General features: G+C 42.0%; 1 protein-coding gene across 1 annotated transcript in view; it reads right to left on the bottom strand.

Moving 5' to 3' along the window:
* The window catches only part of LOC306923460 (transmembrane protein 263-A), a 48,283-nt gene extending 34,440 nt beyond the window's left edge, over positions 1-13,843 (bottom strand). The window contains exons 1-2 of the mRNA XM_079501562.1: positions 13,673-13,843; positions 11,841-11,976 (exon numbers count right to left, since the gene is read on the bottom strand). Coding sequence (XP_079357688.1) covers positions 11,841-11,976; positions 13,673-13,786 — 250 coding nt within the window. The 5' untranslated portion in view covers positions 13,787-13,843. The remainder of the gene's footprint in view (positions 1-11,840; positions 11,977-13,672) is intronic.
* Positions 13,844-23,182: the final 9,339 nt, after the last annotated feature.

Below are 23,182 nucleotides of genomic sequence, written 5' to 3'. Positions count from 1 at the left end.
ATTTACTTTTTTACCAATTGAACTACTACAGATTTTGTCCGATTTCTATGGCCCCTTGAGATGCAGGACAGGAAGGATGCACAGAAACATACAGTGCAAGTATACACTATACAGATAGCTTGCTTGCCCTCTCCCACCCACCCCACCATCAGCTGTTAAACAACAGAGGACAGAAAGGCACAGTGCAAATACATTAATAATAATAATACATTTTATTTATAAGGCGCCTTTCAGGGCACTCAAGGTCGCCGTACAACAGGTTAAAATCAGTTAACACAAGATCACAGTTAAAATCAAAACTAAGGCACAGCTTGCAGCAGAAGACAACAACGGTCAGCCATATTAGTGGGTTTTGTGGTGAGTTTGGAACATGGTGATAGAGTCCATGTTTCTAATATCAGGGGAGGGAGTTCCAGAGGTGAGGGGCAGAGCAGCTGAAGGCTCTTGACCCCATGGTGGACAGACGGGCTGGGAGGACTTTCAGAGTGATGGAGGAGGCAGACCTAAGAGACAGAGTGGGAATGTTGACGTGGACAAGGTCAGACAGGTATGGGGGGGGGGGGGGGCGTGGTTTTGAATGGCCTTGAATGTATGGAGAAGGATCTTGTAGTCGATACGGTATTTGATGGGAAGCCAGTGGAGTTGGTGTAAAACAGGGGTGATGTGACTGATAACAGGTGACGATACGGGCAGCAGCGTTCTGGACCAGTTGGAGTTTATGGAGAAGTTTGTGGGGGAGACCAAAAAGAAGGGAATTACAGTAGTCCAAGCGGGAGGTGACGAGAGAGTGAACCAATGAGGACTACCTCGGTTTTGTCACTGTTAAATTTGAGGAAATTTGAGGTGAACCACGACTTGATTTCCAGTAAACAGGTACAGAGGAAGGAGGGTGGGAAGGTGGAAGAGGGTTTGGAGGAGACGTAGAGCTGGGTGTCGTCCGCGTAACAGTGGAAATGGATATTGTATTTGCGGAAGATCTGTCCAAGTGGGAGGAGGTACAGCAGATGATAAATAGGATAGGGCCAAGAACAGAGCCCTGGGGAACACCGGAGGAGATGTCAGGAGGGATGGGATGTGAATGATTTTAACGGCCAGAGAGATATGAGGTGTGTCAGATATACATTAGTGTAATTCCTTACAGTTACTGTCAGTTTACTGGCATAAACAAGTTGAATGAAGATGTGAATGTAGGGAAGTCCTGAAGCGACAGAAGGATGTAACTATAGGGCTGTCACAATTATTACATAATAATCACGTAATCGCAATTATTTGAGATAATCACAATTCCTTTTGCATAATCGTCAATCGTTTCCTTGTTGAAAAATGCCCATACATTTTCAACCATTTTTCAAAAATAGCAAACTTACAGCACGTCAATAAACTATTTCCGGATTTTTTTTTTGAAAAAAGCAAATATTAAAAAGCATTAATGTGTCAGTGAATGTGTTGTATATAAGTTATTTGTCATATCTGCCCTGTGCAATTTGTGATTATGAAGCCTAAAAAGCAAACAGAAATACAAATTGTAATGTTCAATGCAATACACACTTAAATGGTTAATCACAATTATGTGTGTGACAATTAATAATCAGCTTACATTTGCAAATCGTGACAGCCCTAACTACAGTAGCTACATAAGGCAACTACACAACCCAACACTCCAACAACCAAAGTGTCCTATTGCTGGGATTTTGCTGTGTAACTTTAGTCCAAATGGAATTGGCAACGGGACAGAAAACAGAAAAGGTCAGCCATGTGACAACACTGTAACACACTAGATCTATTTACCTTCCCTCAAGGCGTGAGAGAGGGGGCCAGTCGCCAGACAGGAAATCTACTGGCTGAAATGGCAATATAATGGTTTGAATCCTACGCTAGGAAGCAATCCCTCAATCTCTACGGTTGTTGAGCAGCATCTCGTAAACGTGTTGGTACTTGGCTGGCTATCGGAGGGAGAAGGTATGGCCAAAAAGGTTATCTCTAAGGTCAACCAGAGAGTCACATTCCTTGGGAGAATGCCCATGTTTCTGAACAGAAATGTGTTGGAGACTTTGCCAGGGGCTCTAGTTCAATGCCATTTTTCATTGTATAGATATTCTACTGTTAGACGGATGTTAGGTTCTTAGCTTGCTTATGATTGATGATTGATGGCAACTTTTAGGTATTAGATGTATTACCATGTGTTGTCCTTGCTTACTGTACTGTAAATGCTAAATGCCTAAATTGTAAATCGTACATTTTGACTACACACGTTCCAAAATTGTAATAACTACTAGTAGGCTCCAGACCATCCAGAACAAATAAGTTGATCAAGACTCAACTGTTGTCCGGCCCATACCATAAATATCCCACTCTCAGCTCTGTGACTCCTTTCCATAACCCAGATAGATACCAAACCATCGGACCATAACAACTACATCTAACTGAGGAGAGGTGAAGACAGAAGGCTGTCTGTCTGTCTGTCTGTCTGTGTGCGTGAAACATTTATTTAAGTACAGTACTTGACTGTCCACCACTGCCAAGTTTGAAATGTTTGACCAGGCTGATAATTCTCACCACTGTCATTTCATTGAGGACATTGAGGACATTGAGGACGGTACAACATAGGATCACACTTTTTGATTGCCTGCTAGTTTGGCCTTTGTTCCTGCAGAAACCATAGAAGAGCTCCTCATATGAAACATGGCTGCTGCACAGGTTTCTCAACATCATCATCACAGAGTGCAATGTCCAATTTACTTCCCTATGAGTCATCTCCTCTGTTGTCTAGTGCCAGGAAGGTGGAAGAGCAGTCTCTTGAATTTTTCACATTTTAGTCACCTGGAATGTTTTTGTGTTAGTCTAATTTTAGTCGTCTAAATTTGATAAGATTTTAGTCGACTAAATCTACAGTTAATTAATTTAGTTGACTAAAATGTATTTTGGCGGGCGTCGTCGTAATGACTGCCTAATGCCTAATTTTACACTGAAAATAGCAGATTTACACAACGCGTTGTGAGCTTGTTTTTCAGCATGCATCCAAGTGTAAAATGACTTATACTGGATGTCTGGATCTCTTGTCCACTAGTCCCTTCCTAACTCTTTAGTCTAGCATTTATTTGTTGACGAAATTGTGAAAATATTTAGTCTTAAGCCCTATTCGCACAGGACTAGTATTGCCCCAGGACCCCAGGTAATACGAAATTACCCCCTGACGTCTGTGTTTTTTTGTGGCGGATTCGCATTGGATAAGTGAAGTCTGTGTTTTACTTGAAATTACAGACATTCTCAAACATTAAGGACCGTTCATTTGTAGTAGGCCACTCTATATGAGGACTTTTTTTTTTTTTTTAAACATTTTTTTTTTGCGGCTTACGCCTTTTATTGGTTTTTGAAGGGACAGACAGTAGGCTGACAGGAAACGGGAGAGAGATGGGGGAAGACATGCAGTAAAGGCCGTGTCGGGCTCGGGAGTCGAACCCGCGGCACACTGCGACTGGATTACCAGTCGGGTGCCCAGACGGTTACGCCACCGCCTGGGCCTATATGAGGACTTTAACAGCATTTATTTAATATTAAAGTAGGCATATTATTTATTCACTCTGAATGAAGTAAATAATTGTGAATCTGATGCCAGTAAAACCAATTAAACGAAAGGCAACGCATCACATTTATTCTCCCAGATCATGGGATGAAGGGGAGTTGAGCTGCATACTATTTATAATTTCATAGTACTACACGCTATATAATAATAAAACAATTGTGCACCCTTGGTTGCAGACCATATAGAGAACTTTGAATTTAGGCTACAAATCAGCAAGTCCTGCACCGAAACGAGTGACGCGTCCGCAACCTGCAGTTGTGAGCTGTAGAGTTGCTATTTGCGAGGTGTATAAATAAATGTCACGTTATTCATATAATGTAATAAGGGACATATTCGGGAACAGCGCGTTCACACGCGTACTTGGTCGGCAGGCACAGTTAACCCATGCATCATCAGGGCTCTTCAGCTAAACCAGATTGAAAACATGTCCTCACGCGTAAAAACTGGATTATTTCTTCAAATAGACCGGAAGATCAATCAGGTGGGCTAATACTTTATTGGCATGCAACACTGGTTGGACGTACAAAGATATGTTCTCATCAGTGCACGACTGTGCGACGTGTATATCTGCGCACCAACTTTATTTAAGAAACTAGTGTTTTCTGTCATGAGACCTTTGATTCATTAGAGAGAGAGAGAATTCGCTCTCCGTATCTCTCTCTCTCTCCCTTTCTCTCTAAAGCCGTAGTGAGAGAGAGAAAAGTGAAACATGAGCACGCACGCTACATATAAAGTTGTACAATAGACTAGAGGGTATGCGCATGCTTAAAGTGAATGGCACATCGAGTGGCAAATCGAGTGGCAAAGTGAGTTTAACATTGTTTAACGTCGTTTAATGCAATCGGATAGGACTTTTCTGTTTGGATGTATGGGTTGTCAAGGCCAGAAAGTAGTTTTTTGCCACTCAGTAGGCGTTCCTGCATAACTTCCGGGTTTGATGATGATGTCACGCGCATACCCTCTATTATTGGTAGCCTATATATTGGCAGATGATAATGGCACAAGGGGGAGTTAATAATCAGACTTTGAACATTCTAGGCGAGAGTTTACATGACAGACAGAATTCCGTGTGGTCTAAACGCCTAAACGCAAAACAATGTAACCAGAGTGGGCGTTTGTTGTCGCAGTTGGCCTACTTTTTTTTTTTTTTTTAAAGGACAAGAAAAAAACTCAATTCTACCCCAAATCACCGACATGTCGATTCGCACGGGATTAGTATTACCCCGGGACCCCGGTGTTTGCTGAATTATGGCAGGTAATTTGGCCTGTAATTATAGAGAGTATGCGCATGCTTAAAGTGAATGGCACATCGAGTGGCAAATCGAGTGGCAAAGCAACATGCAAAGTGAGTTTAACATCGTTTAATGTTGTTTAATGCAATCAGATATGACCTTTCTGTGTGGATGTATGGGCTGTCAAGGCCAGAAAGTAGTTTTTTGCCACTCAGTAGGCGTTCCTGCATAACTTCCTGGTTTGATGATGATGTCACGCGCATACTCTCTATTACAGCTCAAATCACCGACATGGTCGATTCGCACAGGATTAAAAACACAGACGTCCTCCGTGATTATTCCATATTACCTGAGGTCCTGGGGTAATACTAGTTCCGTGCGAATAGGGCTTTAGTTATCATAGCTTATGGTATGCCAGTGACCAGCCACAAGATTTTGATCCCACAATTTTTTTCACCCAGTGCCAATTGCCTAAACTGTAATCCTGGGCGTTACTCTCGCTCTGCCAACCTGGGGAGAGCCCCGAACTGAGCTCATGCTTCCTTCAATGCATGAGGAGTGAGCAGGCCACTTCTTATCACCTGACAGGGGGGAATTTTCCTGGTAGGATGTAGCGCGTGGAAGCAACAAGTTATTCCAACTCTATCATAGTCCAGAGGCTTAGTGCACCTTTTTAGGAGAATAGTGCACTTGCGGATAAAAGCGCCAAATTTTGTATGAGGCTTCTTTATGTCATGCTAAAGGATTTTAGCCTAGGAGCCCTTGTCAAATATCTATTTTAAATATCAAATTGCAAGACTATCAATATCAATGAAATATGTGAAATATGTGAAAACATCAGCCTGTTCTTTGTGAGGGTACCTACCCTAGGGGACACTGGAAGAACATGCAAACTCCACACAGAAAGGCCCTTTCACCAACCCCACCTAGGGTATGGGCGCTGATGACGCGGAGGAGAGAACACACCCTCAGCGTCCCCGGCTGTAATTTAATCTAGCTGAGAGGCGATAGCGCTACCGACTGTGCCACCGTGCCCCTCATGCCAAATTTGGGGCTAAATACTGTTAATAAATACTTCAATGCACTAATCCCATCGGCAAAGCACCGTGAAGTGGAGTTCAAGTTGAGCCCAGCTCCCCTCTCAACTGAACGTTTCTTTAGCCCCTCGTGAAACTACTTCTCACCAAATCCAAAAGGACAATTTTATTTTCCATCCTGAATGGCAGCGAGCCTAATATTATTATTGCATTTAGGCTAATGTGTAGACCCCATAACTGAAAGTCAAAGTTCAGAGGCATTATATTGCCTTTTGTTAGGCTAGATATTTGTTTTACATATTGAATTAATGTCTTTAGTTTGCTAACCTTAACCTGAAGCAAAAAGACATTCAAAATACATATAGCAAATTTGTTCATACTTTTCATGAGTCATGATTATCGAGCTATTCAACATGATGAACATCATGACGTGCAGCCTTATTATATTGAGTCGGACCAATTACATGAAGAAGATGAGGTTGAAAATAGGTGAAGTGAAGTAGTCCTTTAAGAGAAGATATAAAAAGAAAAGAAAACATGGGAGGTGTGAGAACCAAGAGAGGAGAGAAAGCAATGAAGATGAAAAGCAGTAGGGGTGAAAAGACAGAAAATGAGTGATGAACGAGGAAGAACACGCACAACGTGTTCTTCCTCGTTGGGTTCATTTGAACTTGTTGATCGCCAATTTGTATTGGATTTTTGAAAAAGGTTAGACTGCCTATAGTGACATGCCCAAATAATAATCATTTCATTATTGATTAATAATCATTGTATTAACTTAACAATTTGAAGAGTGATGGCCTGCAAGGGAATGGCTGCTTTATGAAAAATAAGGTTTCATCATGCTTTCTTTACATTGCAACCTGACTCCTGCATGCAAGTGGAAAATTCAAACGCAACAGCACTAATACTCACACAGTTAAAACAATGTGCAATTGTGCATGTTTCAGGAAATTAAATTACTTCCCAAGGTTTAAAAAGCAGGTGCTCAATGCTTCATTTATACTCAGGGAGTCAAATCACTTCATATGTTATGTAAGATAAGAAGAAGGAAAGGGTTTGGTCTTTGGTGTAGAGTAGACTTTACTAGACTAGAGTCAGACAGAGAGAAATCTGTCTAATCTATCCAATATCTCCCTCTGGTGGACACTGAGCTCCACTGCATGATGTTCCACAACTAAAAGTTAATAGCTGTTGGGGCAGAAACCAAAGCTAAACCGTTCCTTCCTCCTATACCCTCCTATGTCCAGCTTTGAGGGTTTGTGTAAACAAACATTGAAGACAAAAGTATGTAAACACAAACACTGAAGACAAAAAGTGGGGGCGCAGATTGTGATTGGCCAGAATGAGATGATGTCTGATGAAGTCAAGTCACATTTATTTATATAGCACATTTAAAAACAGAAGTTGACCCAAAGTGCTTTCCATATAAAAGTTACATAAGGACCCTCATGAAATACAAAATAATAACATTAACGTAAAAGCAATACTACATACAAGAACAATACAATATAACAACATCACAAGGAACATGAGAGCATGTAATACTACGTTTTTAACCTCTGTGTAATACTATTTACACAGAGGTTAAAAACGTTCACCGACTAAGAGCTGAAGGCAATGGAGAAAAGGTGAGGATTTGAAGCTTCCGATGGTGCTTCCGATGGTGATAAGAGCGCCCCTCACTTCACACGGGTGTGATTTTTATTATTACTCTAAAACATTTTTTTAAATAGTGAAAATAGCCTTTTGTGCGACACTCTGGATGATAAAGTAGGGCATCGATTTACAAAAGAAAATACATTGAGATACAAGGACAACATAATGAGAGCAAAGCCTAATTAATACTTTGCAACACTATAGGCCTACAAATAATTGATCTTTCCAAGGAGAAACGTGACATCTTTTGGAAATAAATCATTTTCAGTGAGTGACACCATCTTGCATCCAAGGATAAATTAGGCACAAGCTTGAAGAGAGAGACCTTGTGGGGAAAATGGCGTGCGCTATTGTTAGATTATCATTACATAAATGCCTAATGGCAATTATTTTAAATAATCAAATCGCAATTATTTTAAATAATCAAATCGCAATTATTTTGTCATAATCGTCATAATCGTTTCCATGTTGAACATTTGTCATACAAAGCTGAAAATAGATCTACAAGCTTAAAAACGCCCTTTTTTTTTTAATCGCAATCATTTGCGTGACAGTTAATAGTCAACTTTTAATGGTGACAGGCCTACATGTCGTCAGTGATGATACTGGCCATCCTAAGGACGCGTTACCTCTATGTGAGTCATCGTCTGTGATGGCTTTGTCTGAACTGAACCACAGAGCTGGGAGTAACTACTGCTAGTGAATATTAGCTGGCGTGGAGGGGGGGGGGGGGGTTGGTTAGATGTACTAGGGGACACGATTTGTCGTCGTTGTTGGGCAGAGCTGAGCATCACGCAAAAGCAGCGAAAATAGCTTGTTGTAGATCTGCTGTTTTTGCTATTTTTGAAACATTTCTAACATTTTAAGTTGACATGGTTCATTCCGTCTGTAGGTAAAAGGTCGGTTGTAAATATTGAACCAATGGAAACGTATTAAGAGCTTGTGTAAGTTGTGACTAACTAATTATAACATAATTATAACAATGGATCCATTGGGAACACAGATCCTTTTTTACATTTCCTGTAAAGCAACGTTTACAATACATACAATACAAGGTTTCCATAGGACGGTGATGACATTTCTAGCCACAGATAATGGCTAGAAAATAAGGAGGAGCACAAATAATTATGCTGTCCATGACATAAAGCACATTTTCTACCTCCTTCAAATCATCCACTGTTGTTCCTGTTGTTCCCAAGAGGGATATAGGGTTGCTCGCCACAATGATTTCAGACTCATGGCTCTGACCTCAGCACGGAGAAAGAGGACCTGGTATTATCTTACCTCAAAAACATTACACAACTAGAAAGCTTTTGCTCAGCAGAGCCAGGGGTGCAGTACCATTTCTACCAACAGCCATGAAAGCGTGGCAAGAGAGGAAATCGTACTAATAAGAAGACAATATACATTTTGCTCACAACCAAAATGGATCCCGACCCATTGTTTGGGAACCACTGCTCTAAATTGTGCAAAATTGGCTAAATAATTGACTTATTAATAATAATATACCTCAGAACAAACAGACGCCAGAGTCCTGTCTATAGGTATAGCACCCCCATATCTCGCAAGTCTTACCGGACCCTATACAAACCCTCCCGCACGCTCAGATCAGCCAACGCAGGGAAGCTGGAAGTATATTCAGTAAAACGCCGGGACAACGCTCCACACGTCCCATACAATTCTCCTTTCTGGCTCCAAAACTATGGAATGCACTTCCCAATTGCTATCAGAACTGCAGAGTGCAGACTCACTCCCAATCTTCCGCTGTAGTCTGAAACCCCACCTCTTCAGACTCCATCTTAGCCCGTATCACTTGTCATAGCACTTGCCCTAGCCTCGACGACCTTACAGGCATATGCAAAGGCTCAACTAATTTAGATGGCATTTTTGTAGACATAGCACTCTATACAGTGTATATGTATAGTTTCATTATATAGATATCCCACTGTCAGGTTCTTAGCTTACGTACGATTCTTGATGACTATTGTTTTTAATTTGATGTATTACCATGTTTTGTTCTTGCTTACTGTAAATCGCTCTGGATTAAGAGAGTGGTAAATGCCTAAGTGCCTGTCACAGTCACATCCGGACTGCTAAAGTATAAAACATCAAAGCCTTCTACAAAAACCTAGGTGTTTGTAAAGATGATTTTAAAATGGCAATGGTAACAACTGAGGAGGTACTTAAAAAACTGAGTGCCCTCCAACCCCACTGGCCATCACAATATTCCCTCCAAATTTCTCAGAGACTCAGCCATTTCCATAGCTCCAATCATCACCCACATAGTAAACCTCTCCATCAAACAGGGACAGGTCCCCCAAGATTTTAAACTGGCCAAAGTAACCCCATGCACAAGAAAGGGAGTAAATTAGAACCCGGCAACTACCGCCCTATTTCTATTCTAAGCTCCATCTCGAAAGTGATGGAAAAATAGTCTATGAACAGGTTGAAAAGTATCTTGCCACTAATAAATTAATGTACGAGTTCGAATCTGGTTTCAGAGCATCCCACTCCACTGACACATGCCTTCTCTATTTGAGCGACCACATCAAACACGAGGTGGATGCTGGCAAATACTGCGGCATGGTCATGCTGGACCTCCAAAAGGCTTTTGACACCGTGAACCACTCCATACTGGTTAACAAGCTAAAAGCAATTGGTTTTGATAGCACATTTAGTGAGCTGGATGCAATCCTACCTGGAGGGGAGAGAACAGATGGTGGAGGTGAACAGAACACTGTCCCCCCCCCCCCCCCTCCCAGTGAGCTGTGGCATACATATATGTAAACGACATGACATCAGCTTGTGACTGCAACTTGTTGCAGGTTGAAAAGACCCTCAGCTCTGAACTCGGTAGAATCTGCATCTGGCTCGCTGATAACAAACTATCCTTACACCTGGGAAAAACTGAATCCATTCTCTTCAGGCTCCTACTTGGCCTCACCCCCCGGACCCACCTCACCCCTGCCCACTTTGACAGGCTGGAATGGCTTAGGGTCGACGACAGAGTACTGCATCTTGCAATGGGTCTGGTCCACAAGATTTGATACCACCAAGATACCCATGTACCTGTCTAAATACTTCCTTAATGTTAACGAAGTCCACACCCACAACACCAGAGGGAGTGCAACAAACCATGTACAACCCAGATTCGGCACAAACAAGGGACTAAATTATTTTCGCTCCTATGCCACCAAAATGTGGAACGCCCTACCAACAGTCATTAAGACGAATCCCTTGACTCCTTCAAAACCGCTCTCAAAGGGCACCTACGGACAGCTGCAATTCGAAACTGTCCCCCGTAAAATCGGAATCCCCTCACTGTATGTTTATTTTCCCTTTATGATGAATTCCTGTTCTTTGGCTATATAGAAGTGTCTATTTGAACGTCTCTAAATGTTTTGATGAATTGAACAAGGTGGACCCTCTTGTAAACAAGTGTAATGATTTATTGGGTCGTCCACTCACAGTTAACAGTCTTTGTATTGAGTTGTGCTTGAAATGTACTGTAATTCTGCAAACTGTTAATAAATATTTCAATCAATCAATCAATCAAAAGAACCCTGGGGGACCTGGAATCTGTGAGTCCTTGTCCCTTGTATGCCTATATATGGAGATCTTTATCTGACATGATATAGTACTTTGTCAGTTCAGTTGGCACTGAAATATCTCTTGCGACCCAGCGGCCTTGTATGCAACACATATACACAGTACATTTGACATAACACAGAACAGAAAACTAAATTACTTACATAAAGGCAAGAGCAATGTCCACAGCTCAGTCTAGTCGGACATTGGTCCTGCCTTTATGTTTTTATGTATGTATTTTTCTTTTCTTTTCTGTATGTCAAATGTGTGTATGCATTATGTTAGTCCTTGTCCGTTATATGACCATATAATGGAGTTGACCGATTTGTTTGTGCCTGGCATGACGACACCTTGAGGTTAGACAGCACACTCCATATTTGGGCGTATTTGGGAACTGTATGGTTATGGCTGAGTCATGGTGACATGAGCTTCACATCAGAGGTCCGCTCACCGGGCCGGTCTGCTCGCCGGCCATCCGGCCGGTCCTCCCTTAAGCCAATTTTAATATATAGGATAAATAAATAAAAACAACAACACAGTTGTAGGAATTGCTCCATCGCCCTAGCAGTACCGTGCGTGAGATTAGTTAGTAGACAGACACACAAACACAGGGCCGAACGCATGATCCCCTGTTGGATATTAACACTGAACTCTGCAGGAAAGACTGATGCATCAATCATCATCACCAGTTCACCGCCATCATCGAGCCCTGACAGGAGCAGCTGTGTCAGTGTACCCTACCTTCTGGGGGCTCCTCTCGGAGGTATGGGGGGATCTCTCCTTCCTGCCCCTCCTCCTCTGGACCGTTGTCATGGTTATTGGAGTCGACGGTAGTTGATCCTCCCTCCTCTCCCAGCTCCTGCTCTGACTGAGGCACCTAGAAAAGAACAAACTCCTAATTACGTCCGTTTAGGTGCTCTAGCTATAGAATCATTAGTACATAAATTAACTCTACACACATCTTCAGTCATCAAATTCCCTCCATCCTGTCTCTTTGCACTTTACCTCCATACCTTAAAATAGGCCTCTAGTAACCTTAGCAGCAGCAGCAGCAGCTGAGGACCTGCGGTAGTGGTAGTTGTACTATATTTAGGAGCAACATTAAATGGTAAAGGGTGTGCATTTATATAGCATCTCCACGGATCCGGTACAATGTGTGCTGCGTTAAACGTTCACACCTTCAGACATATATGGAGACGACATTGACACAGCGGTGGCTGAGACAGCCGTCCCAAGACAGGCACCAACCTGCCTATCTGGAGGAGCCGTTAGGGATTCAGTGTCTTGATCGATGACACTTCCATGTGCCGTCAGGAAGAGCCAAGGATCGAAACGAGAACCTTCCGATTCCTAGACAACCGCTCTACGCCCTCTTGATCAAATATTCTTTGATCTGTTGCTGCCCGAGTAAAGGCCAATTCATACTCCAGTTTTGGTGAAGAGGTGACCACTGAAAACTACAAAATGACGTCATGGTGCGGTGGTCACCGCTCACACAAACACATCTCTGTTTTTACTAACCACCATTTTGGTAGTCACCTTATCACCTAAATCTGGAGTATGAATAGGCCTTAACTCACAAATCACTCATCTTAAGGTCAGACTAACTGGTTTAATTAAAAGTATATATCAATACAAAATAAAATACCTGTTTGTTGAAGGACCCCGATAGAAACAAGACAATAGGCTTTCTTGGACTCATCCTTTTAGTAGACCTTGTATTCTAACTGTACTTCCCTGTGCTTGTCCATGCAAACATAATAATAAAGTATTCATTCGATCAATCAAAGCCCATTACTGTTACTTACTTATGCTCTTCGCCCCCAATGGGGGCTGTGACTGGACCTATTTATTTTATATTTACCGTATCATTCCACATTTGAGCCTAAATCTTGTCCTTTGTACGAGTCGTACTTCTCTCATGTACAATATTATAATCTTTAGAATTCATTTATGTTAGGCTTATTCTATATTGTGGCACAACACTATTGACTATAATTATGTCAGAAAGAATATTATATGCAATCTACCCAATAGACTGACAATGTAAAACAACTATAGTATAAAGTAGCCTGGTTGTTTTGCCATTGTGGTAGCATTGTTTTGGAATGTGACATTTATTTAGTATATAAAACTGCTTTGACAGAACTGAGCAAAAAGAAAAGGACCACCACCTATATAAGACTTGGAGGAGCTATAGGCATAGATATTATGCAAACTGTCTGTTCCTATTAATAACACAGGTACTGAATGTTCAGGTTCCCATGCTATACTTTTACAGACATCACCACCTGAAAAGATGGGGGGCAGACAAGTGGGGAACAGTATGTGCGTTTTTAGTTGAGATGATGGCAACAGCCTTCAGGATTTCCGTTTAAAATACTTGAAATGCACCAACATTACCTTTACATTCCTATACAACTATGAGAATTGAGTTGTTGCTAATGTTATATCATTATCATCACCGACAACAACAACAATAAAGGCCAATGGCTTTATGTCTCTCTACAGCTATCGCTGCTATATGACAGTGACAAAAACAAAAATCCAGCCCCCAACCCCCCTATACTCACCTTCATTGTTTTTGCCTTTTTTTTAAAAACAAGGTGATTCTTCGCTCCCAACGCCCTGGAACAACTCGGCTCCGCTTGTCCACGATCTAAAAAAAAACACGTAGATGTGAACATCAACAGCTGGATACTGTGGGGGTGAAAGCAGTTGTTTGTTTAGTATCGCAGCTCTCTCTCAATGTTGCTGTCAAAATATAAACGGAAGTGACGACAGGGATATTTATTTGCTATCAGTAATGTCCTTTTTCGGCCACACGGCAGCAGCAGAGCGTCGCAGTGGGTTCTCTATGGCTATGCCAGTGGTTCCCAAACTTTGTCACGTCAAGGACCCCCAAATTGGCCATAATTAGCCCACGGACCCCCATTTGACCAGATATGCCAAGGACCCCCATAAGAGAAGATTTTTATGGCTCTAGCAGTGGTTTTCAACCATTTTCATTTTAAGGACCCACAGTTTGACCCATTTCTATCTCTGGGACCCCAATGTATATTGTAATAATAAAATCACACCCGTGTGAACTGAGTGGTGTAAGGTCTGTCTGACGTAATGAAATCATGTCTGACGTAATGAAATCACATGTTTGTGCAGAAAAAATGAGCATGGTTGCTATGTTCACCCTGTTCACCTGGGTGTGATTTCATTACGTCATTACAACAGGGTGAACATAGCAACCATGCTCATTTTTTCTGCACAAAAAAGCCAGTTGTAGGAGTGGTTTACACCACTCAAAAATCTAAGTTAATTTAACTCTGAGTGTACAAATGGAAGTGTACAAATGGAACCAAAGGACCTGTTAGGGTCCATTTGGTTCCATTTGTACAATCTCTGAGTTACAGACCCATAAGGGTCCATTTGGTTCCTAAATATCATTTAGCTGGGGACCCCCTGGAACTCCCTCAAGTACCCCTAGGGGTCCCCGGACCCCACTTTGGGAACCACTGCTCTATGCAAACCTGGCAATTATGCAAATAATGCAACCCATGGTGCCGCAACCAGTCTGGGGAAAGTATAGCTCTGGTCCATAGCTCTAATATATAATATAATATATAATGCCGTCTCGGCAGCAAGAGCAGTAAGGGTAAGGCTGTGGACCAGAGCTAGGGAAAGTTTAATAATGCTCAAGCTTTTTAACTTCTAACGTTTAGTGCAGCTCTCAGACTGAGGGCATCTGCTATCTGGGGACAGCTGGTGGCACCTGGTGCTCAGGAGAAATTTAATAAGACCAGTAACGCCATTACCAATACTCAAATAGTAAGTCCAGTTAATGTCTCTCTCTCTCTCTCTCTCTCTCTCTCTCTCTCTCTCTCTCTCTCTCTCTCTCTCTCCCTCCCTCCCCCCCCCCCTCTCTCTCTCTCTCTCTCTCTCTCTCTCTCCCTCCCCTCCCCCCTCTCTCTCTCTCTCTCTCACCTCAGATCCCTTACCTCTTCTCTTTTCTCCTAGTTGTCCTGGCCTCAGTACATCATGGTGGTGAACAGCTAGAAAACATCACCCTAATGCAATAAAAGGCTGTACGATTGAATTCAACAGTATGATCTATGACCTGGCATATCATCTCCTCCCTCATTTACACCTTTCTTGGTGTATAGAACCTAAAAGATTTTGATTTATTTATTTTATAACTTTTATTTTATTTTATTATTAAGGCCTTGATTCAATATTCAAAATATGAGGTCAAGTTTGTGTGGACATATATATTCAGTCTGCAAAGGTTTACCTGGGGGGTTGTAACTTGATCTGTGATCCCAGGTTTGAGGTTAACTCTCAGAGTTAAACTGTTGTTGTGGTGTCACAGGGTGTCAGGGAGGGGTTAAAGGATTGGAGGTCTTAAAATGGCTCTCTCTTTTCCCTGGTAATTCAGCCCCAGTTTTACATCACACAGATTAGAACTGACAGCCTAGGGCTGCACAGAGATAGTTACAGAGAAGGCTGCAGGGAGACACTTGATCGATACACTTGCAAACTCTCTAAGCTTTTCATTCATTTAAAAGGCTATTTATTAACTTTCAGATCAGACTCATGCAATTATTGGCTTTATAACAAGCCCAAACTGGACCAGAATTTAACGAAGATGGCACGAAGATAACAATGAAGTACCATGATGGACTTGGGAGGAAACATACGAATACCAAATGTGGATACAGTCCATTCTTACAACTACTGTAGCTGTTTTATGGAAAAGGTATGAAAATGTCGCTTAACTTTCAACCCAGCATCCCTTGTGGATATGTCACTATATACAGTAGGCCATAATGTTCAACATATTAAAAAAAAAAAAAAAAAAAAACTAATAATTTCTAAATTGTCTAAATTGTTCCACAAATTCTCAAAGAATTGTGAAAATAGCTGATGCTCACAACACGTTGTGAGCTTTTGTTCTATTATTGTTTTGCTCTGATAGATTGATAGATGTCAGTATGGCCGATGACCTTGAAGCTTTGTGCAGCAGGTTACATCCTGTATTGAAGGACCGATTTAGTTTTGTTGTTGTTTTTAAAAACCCTCTATTTTTACTATTGTAGCAAAACATCAGACTTGAGTTACAACTGTCTGTAGTTGGACTGCTTTTTCCTCTCTACTGATTGGATAAAACTGGTATCCTGAGCTGGAAATGTAGCCTATTTACTGTTTACACATGAGCTGATATATGGGGTGGCCTCTGTTACCGAACAAACACTTTATAGTAGTCTATACTATAGCAATGATTGCTATAGTAACATATTATTTTAACTTATTTTATGCAGTGTTTTAAAGATTAGTGTCACAGTAGTCACAAAGTTTTAGACATCTTACATTGCAGTGACTTATAACAAAACAAAACCAATAACATGATATCACTACTACCCTGATGATCAGACTGAAGCGAGAAGCAGTCCATTTAGAGTGGGTGGGGTCTATGTATGGTTCTGTAGCATGCATGCTAATCACTGTCTTATCCTGGGTTAGGAACACTACAGCAGTGGATTTGTGATGGAGTGGATCTAGGCTGCGTCTTGTGCTAGCATCATGGGCCAGAACCTGGGTGGAGAAGAAGAGGAGGAGGTGGAGGATGATGAGGATGAGGCAGTGGAGTTGAGGCAGATCCAGACACTGTACGCACAGTTCATCAAGAAGTGTCCCAGTGGAGCTCTGCACCTCCACGAGTTCAGGAACATGTTTGGAATTCACCAATCTTCTGAAGAGGAGAGCTTATACATGGAGACTCTCTTCAAATCTTTTGATACTAATAGGGTACGAATACTTTTACTACTACTATTGCTACTACTACTACTATTACTACTGCTACTTAAGAGAGAATACCAACATACAAATAATTGTATAACATATCCCTCACACCTAACACCAACATAATAAACTTTACAACATACCTACTGTAAGACACATGTACAAAACATACACAGAGACAGAGACATAGTTTGATATTACTGAATCAGTGTACCGTGTAAGTATGATTGTTGCGACCACAGGTCGCAGTTTACTATGCACTATGCACTATGCACTATGCATTTCATGAAAACCTGAATTTCATGTCAGTCACACTTTAGTCAGTCCGTCAGTCACGCCTTGTGATACACTCCATATATGGCCGTCTCCAAATATGAGATCACGACACTGACCTCATCAAACCCTGGATCATCACCTAGATCTGCACATAATATATGCAGATCTGCATATGCAGATCTATTATGAAGCCGGCCAGCAACTCCACATCTGACCTCACAGACACCATGTTGATCTGACCTCATAAAACCCTTAGATCTCCATATATGGAGCTGACCTGTTCTGACATTCCATATGTTGATCCCTCCCCACCCGTCCTTCCTCTTCGATGTCTCCCTTTTGACTGACACCTGTCCATTCAAACTCTAGACGGGCCTGCCCCAAAGTCATTAGCGCAGACTAGAGTTCTCAACTAACCAGCTCAGTGGCCTTGTGGTTAGAGTGTCCGCCCTGAGACTGGGAGGTCGAGGGTTCAATCCCTGGCCGGGTCATACCCAAGACTCTAAAAATGGGACCCAGTGCCTCCCTGCTTGACACTCAGCATCAAGGGTTGGATTGGGGGTAAGTCCCTGCGACATACTAGCGACGTCCAGGGGGTGTACTTGTACATCAAGCTGCCTCACGCTACAGAAACAGGAGATGGGCCTCATGGCTCGGCAAGGCTACTTTAGAGTTCTCAACAGGCCCAACTGGGCTGGTCCCAGTCCAGTGGATTTGATCATATCTCTTTTACTACACTTTCAATTTCATTACGTTTTGATACCATTAAATCCTGGGTACTGAAGCTAATCTTGCAAATCGTTAGATATGGAAACCTCTGTGGAGTGCATATCTTTTTGTCTAACTATATATTTGTTGTAGTAAAAATACTGTACTGAGCAACAGTGCTAATATGATGATAATATTCCTACAGGACAATGTGATAGACTTCATGGAATTTGTTGCTGCAGTCCACCTGGTTCTAAGGGGTCGCCCAGAGGAAAGGTTGAAGTGGACCTTTAAAATTTACGACCGAGATGGGAACGGAAAACTGGACAAAAACGAAGTCAAACGCATCATCAGGGTGAGACTGGAAACTGCCAGTAGAAGACAACATGCACACCTCCTGCACACACTTCTATAGTAATATATATAGTAAGACAATCATACAGTGAAATATGTGCTTAAAATAAATACAACTGAGCCCGTCATTACATGATAGTTAATTACACAGTAACACAGCTGTGTTGGAGGTATATCCAGGAAAACACACACACACGCACGTACGCACGCACACGCACACTCACACGCACACGCACACATTTAAAACTTTTTTGGTGCTATCCCTTGTGGAATAAGTGTTTGACTGTACTCTGTTGCTGTTTTTACATTTATGTCTAATCAACTATTCAATAAATCAATCAATCAATCAATCAATCAATCAATCAATGTTAACTCCATAGATACATACAAAACAGAAAATGTACAAAAATCACTGCTGTAATTGACAGCTGTGGATACATAATTACAGCGCTGAATAAGTACAATGTCACTTGATTTTTGATCGATTTTCTTATGTTTCAGATACTCTACAAGATTAAAAAGCTCAACCGTGATTTAGAAGGAATGACACCAAATGACATCTGTGACAGAATATTTGAGCTGGTAGATCGAAACAAAGATGGTGAGTCTATCTTCCTTCCACTGTCAGGGGCTGCCATACGGTAGCTAAATGGGTAGAGCCCACTTCCACTATCAGGGGCTGCCATACGGTAGCTAAATGGGTAGAGCCATAGCTAAATGGGTAGAGCCCACTTCCACTGTCAGGGGCTGCCATAGCTAAATGGGTAGAGCCCACTTCCACTGTCAGGGGCTGCCATAGCTAAATGGGTAGAGCCCACTTCCACTGTCAGGGGCTGCCATAGCTAAATGGGTAGAGCCCACCTGGGAAGCTAAAGGTCCCAGGTTCAATTTCCAGCACTGGCGATGTGTCAAGGTGTCCCCGACTCCCCGTAAGTAGCCTTGCCGAGCCATGAGGCCTATAGGGCAGGAGCCTATCTCCTGTTTCTGTAGCGTGAGGCAGCTTGATGTACAAGTACACCCCCTGGACATGACGCTAGTATGTCGCAGGGACTTACCCCCAATCCAACCCTTGATGCTGAGTGTCAAGCAGGGAGGCACTGGGTCCCATTTTTAGAGTCTTTGGTATGACCCGGCCAGGGATTGAACCCCGACCTCCCAGTCTCAGGGCGGACACTCTAACCACAAGGCCACTGAGCTGAGCCGACTCCCTGTGCAAGACAGTTAAACCCTAACTGGAAACTAAAATCACGTATACCACCTGGTTTATCGCACTGCATTAAAGAACTGCAGTCATACTCCTGTATTGGGACTAATACTGGTCTTTTGTTTGTTAGTAGTTTGTTTGTTTTACCACCTTTTGATATTGATGGATTGCATTGATGGAACCAATTCATGTAAAAAAAAAAAACTATTAATATTTATCATTCCCGTTTCAGGTCAGATTACACTTGAAGAGTTTACGGAGGCAGCCCAGAAGGATAACTGGATCTTGGACTTTATGAAGCTAGATGTCAATGCCAGTAGGTGGTTCAAACGGCACTTTAAAGAGTAAAGCAAAAGCAAAGCAAAGTTCTTTGTTTACCCAGGGTGAATGGACTAAGCTCGAGATGCTTGTTTACAGCCAGACCCTGCCCATAGAACATTTCATGGTAGGGGTTCAATGCCTTGCTCAAGGGCACTTCAGCGGTGGTAATTTTAACGTGCTGGTCTGGGGATTTGAACTGGCGACCTTCCGATAACAAGACCGCTCCGCAAACCGTTCGGCCACCGCTGCTCCTAAAGTCGTGAAACAGAGAGTTTGATACAGTACATGCAACATCGTATGAATGGCATTGTGGTTAAAGACTATTGCCTGAAAAACTACTACACATTTGCCTTTCATTACTAACCCTGTCCCTAACCCAAATCCTATTGATTGATTGAAACGAAAGCACAACCCAATACAAAAACTGTTAGTGTGGACGACACCACAATAAAGCATTACACTTGTTTACACCAGGGTCCACCATTTTCAATTCACACGGAAGTCATGTATAGTCGTAATGGCGGTGCGTCTGAATGCCACTCTGTCCCTGGATTGCACAGGGCTGGTTATAGTTAAATGGTAAATGGTGCATTTATATAGCGCCTTTATCCAAGGCGCTTTACATAGATGCACTACGTGCATTACATTCACCCATTCACACACACATTCATACACCGATGGCGGCGGAAGCCATGCAAGGTACCAACCAGCACATCGGGAGCAATTTGGGGTTCAGTGTCTTGCCCAAGGACACTTCGACATGTAGACAGGAGGAGCCGGGATTCGAATCGCCGACCCATGGATCATTGGACGACCTGCTCTACCTCCTGAGCCACAGCCGCCCTAAATTAGAAGAAAGTGGATTAGGATTAGGAGTGAGGGTCCTTGCTATTGGACATAAGGTTGAGGCTGACATGGTCCTGTGGTATTGGACAGAAGAGGGGACAGGATACTCGGCTCTTGGACAGAACATGGGGACAGGATACTCTGCTGTTGGACAGGAGAGTGGACAGGTGCGGACAGACTGCAGCTTCACAGTCTGAAACTGCTTTCTCACATCTGGAAGCGATGGTCGCGTTCCATTGACAGGCCTTCTTTATTGAAAACAGTCCAGTTGCAGTCCAAGTGGAAGGTCTGATTGAACTCTTGACTGAAGACGACTGCTATTGATCCCTGAACTGATCTTCAGTCTCATACATTCTACTTATTTGCCTTGTCGTTTGATGTCACAGAGAGGTTATCCTCTCCTCTGACCTATAGGAGCATGCGTGCTCAGTATTGCCTAATCTTAATCTATGGCTAAATCAAAACAGTTCAATGTACACGGGAGGCTGGATTTATTACAGGGTAAAGAGGGTGAGTTTGATTTAGTCTACAACAGGAGGAGGCGAAGGGAAGACATTTCAGTTGCCCTCAAGTCTCAAGTCACTACTGGGGTACAGCCTTAGAGATGAGCCAGGTTATAGAGTCACAGCAGATGAATGACGTCAGATACGTTATTTTATACAGACTTGTAAGAAGAGGCCAAATAACAATATGCTACACAAGAGGATACAAACAGCTCAAAGACACAAATATGACCATATTGTTCAATAACACAACGGTTTCTAAGTTCTTTGTCCCATACTGATCAATATTGACAAAATAGCCAAACACGGCTACTATGTTGCTTTTACAGTGTGTGTGTGTGTGTGTGTGTGTCAGAACATGGTACTAGTACTACAGTACAGAAGATCACATGCTGGCATGCTGCCAGCATGTGATCTACAGTATTCTTAACACCTGTCACATTACACAAACCCCCCCCAATCCCCCCCCAAGCTTATAGCAGCTATAAGTAAAGTGCAAGTCGCCCCGAGGGTTAAGCTGTAATATACTTTATCCCTCTGGGTCTGGGCGACGTAATCTTTGGGTCTCTCCAACTGTGCTCACTTACCAGTGTGTGTACAATGTAGGACAATAGGCATATTACTGTATATGATTCATGAATTTTTGTCCCAATTATTTATTGTCTCAAAAACAGCTACTGTGTGGGTGCCCTGAAACATTGACAATGACATCACATTTTTCCTTGAGCAAGGCACCTGCTATCCAGCAGAGAGCAGCAAAGTAAACGGTTTAACAATGTGTGCTGCAGTATTCTTGATCTCTGAGTCAGGACCCACATGGTGGGCTGTGAGGGTATTGGAAGTGGGCCCCCAAATAATATAAACATTAATAAAATAATAATAAAATAAATCATAGCATTCTTGATTAAAAAAAATAAATACTATGATTTCTTTACATTCCGATAAATAAATACATTTGAATACTATGTTAGCTCCATGGATCCAAGCCGGAACACTATCGATGGATTGATCAACGTGCTCTGAAAATGCACACCACTGACTCTACAGCGTTGTGAGTGTCATGGCCGCCCCAATGCATTTCCAATGGAGGTCACATGGTCTGTTGTATGGCTTTCAGCTGTGTTTCGACTGCCCCCTCCCCCTCACACAACACAAATGTTGTGTCAAACCATGTGACCTCCATTGGAAATGCATTGGGGCGGCCATGACACTACACAACAACAGCAATGCAGTGCATTAAAGGTGTGAAGTGGGCCCTGATTCAGATAAGGTTGGTAAACACCAGTGATGGAAAGTAACTAAGTACATTTACTCAAGTACTGTAATACTTACAAAAGTACAATTTGAGGTATTTTTTTTTTACTTTACTGGAGTATTTACAGTTTTCAGTACATCTCAGAGGAAAATATTATACTTTTACTCTACTACAATTATTTGAAAACTGTAGTTACTAGTTACTTTGAAGATTTTGATTATTATCACATAAACATACATTGACCACTTCATACTGTAAACCTTTTGGCCATTTGAAAATAGCCGATCTACAAATTCACAATGTGTCGCGAGTCGCGACTGTGTTGCGACTCACCACTGTGGTGGTGTGGAATGTGTGTGCCGAATTTGAAGTCAGTGGGGCAAACGGTTCTGAATTACAGACGTACACATGATGTACGTACGTACACACGTTACGTACATACTGTACAGACGTGGTGCATTTATTGTAAGATGTACTTAGTTACTTACTTTCCACCACTGGTACTGTAGGATAATCATCTTATTGGATTACAGGTTCAACATACTGTAGTAATGGTTGCACTTCCATTACTGCCATTGGTCATCCTCTCTCTAAGACCCAGCGTTGAATTGATTGACAAAAAAAAAGTGTATAGTTCCACCGTCTTTGAATGTTTTGCTTTTATTTATTTTTTATTTTTCAAATGGTTTTATCTTTTCTACTTTTCTTCTGAATTACATAATTTCAATACTTCATTCAACACTTGGGATCTATTTTGATGCTTTTCCAAGCATATTGGTGAATAATAAAGCATTTGTCACTTGCTTTAATTTAGAACCGTTTG

Source organism: Electrona antarctica, assembly GCF_951216825.1.
Source record: "Electrona antarctica genome assembly, chromosome: 5".
NCBI lineage: Eukaryota > Metazoa > Chordata > Actinopteri > Myctophiformes > Myctophidae > Electrona > Electrona antarctica.
Note: the sequence above shows the minus strand (reverse complement) of the source record. Positions and strands in the feature narration are given on the sequence as shown.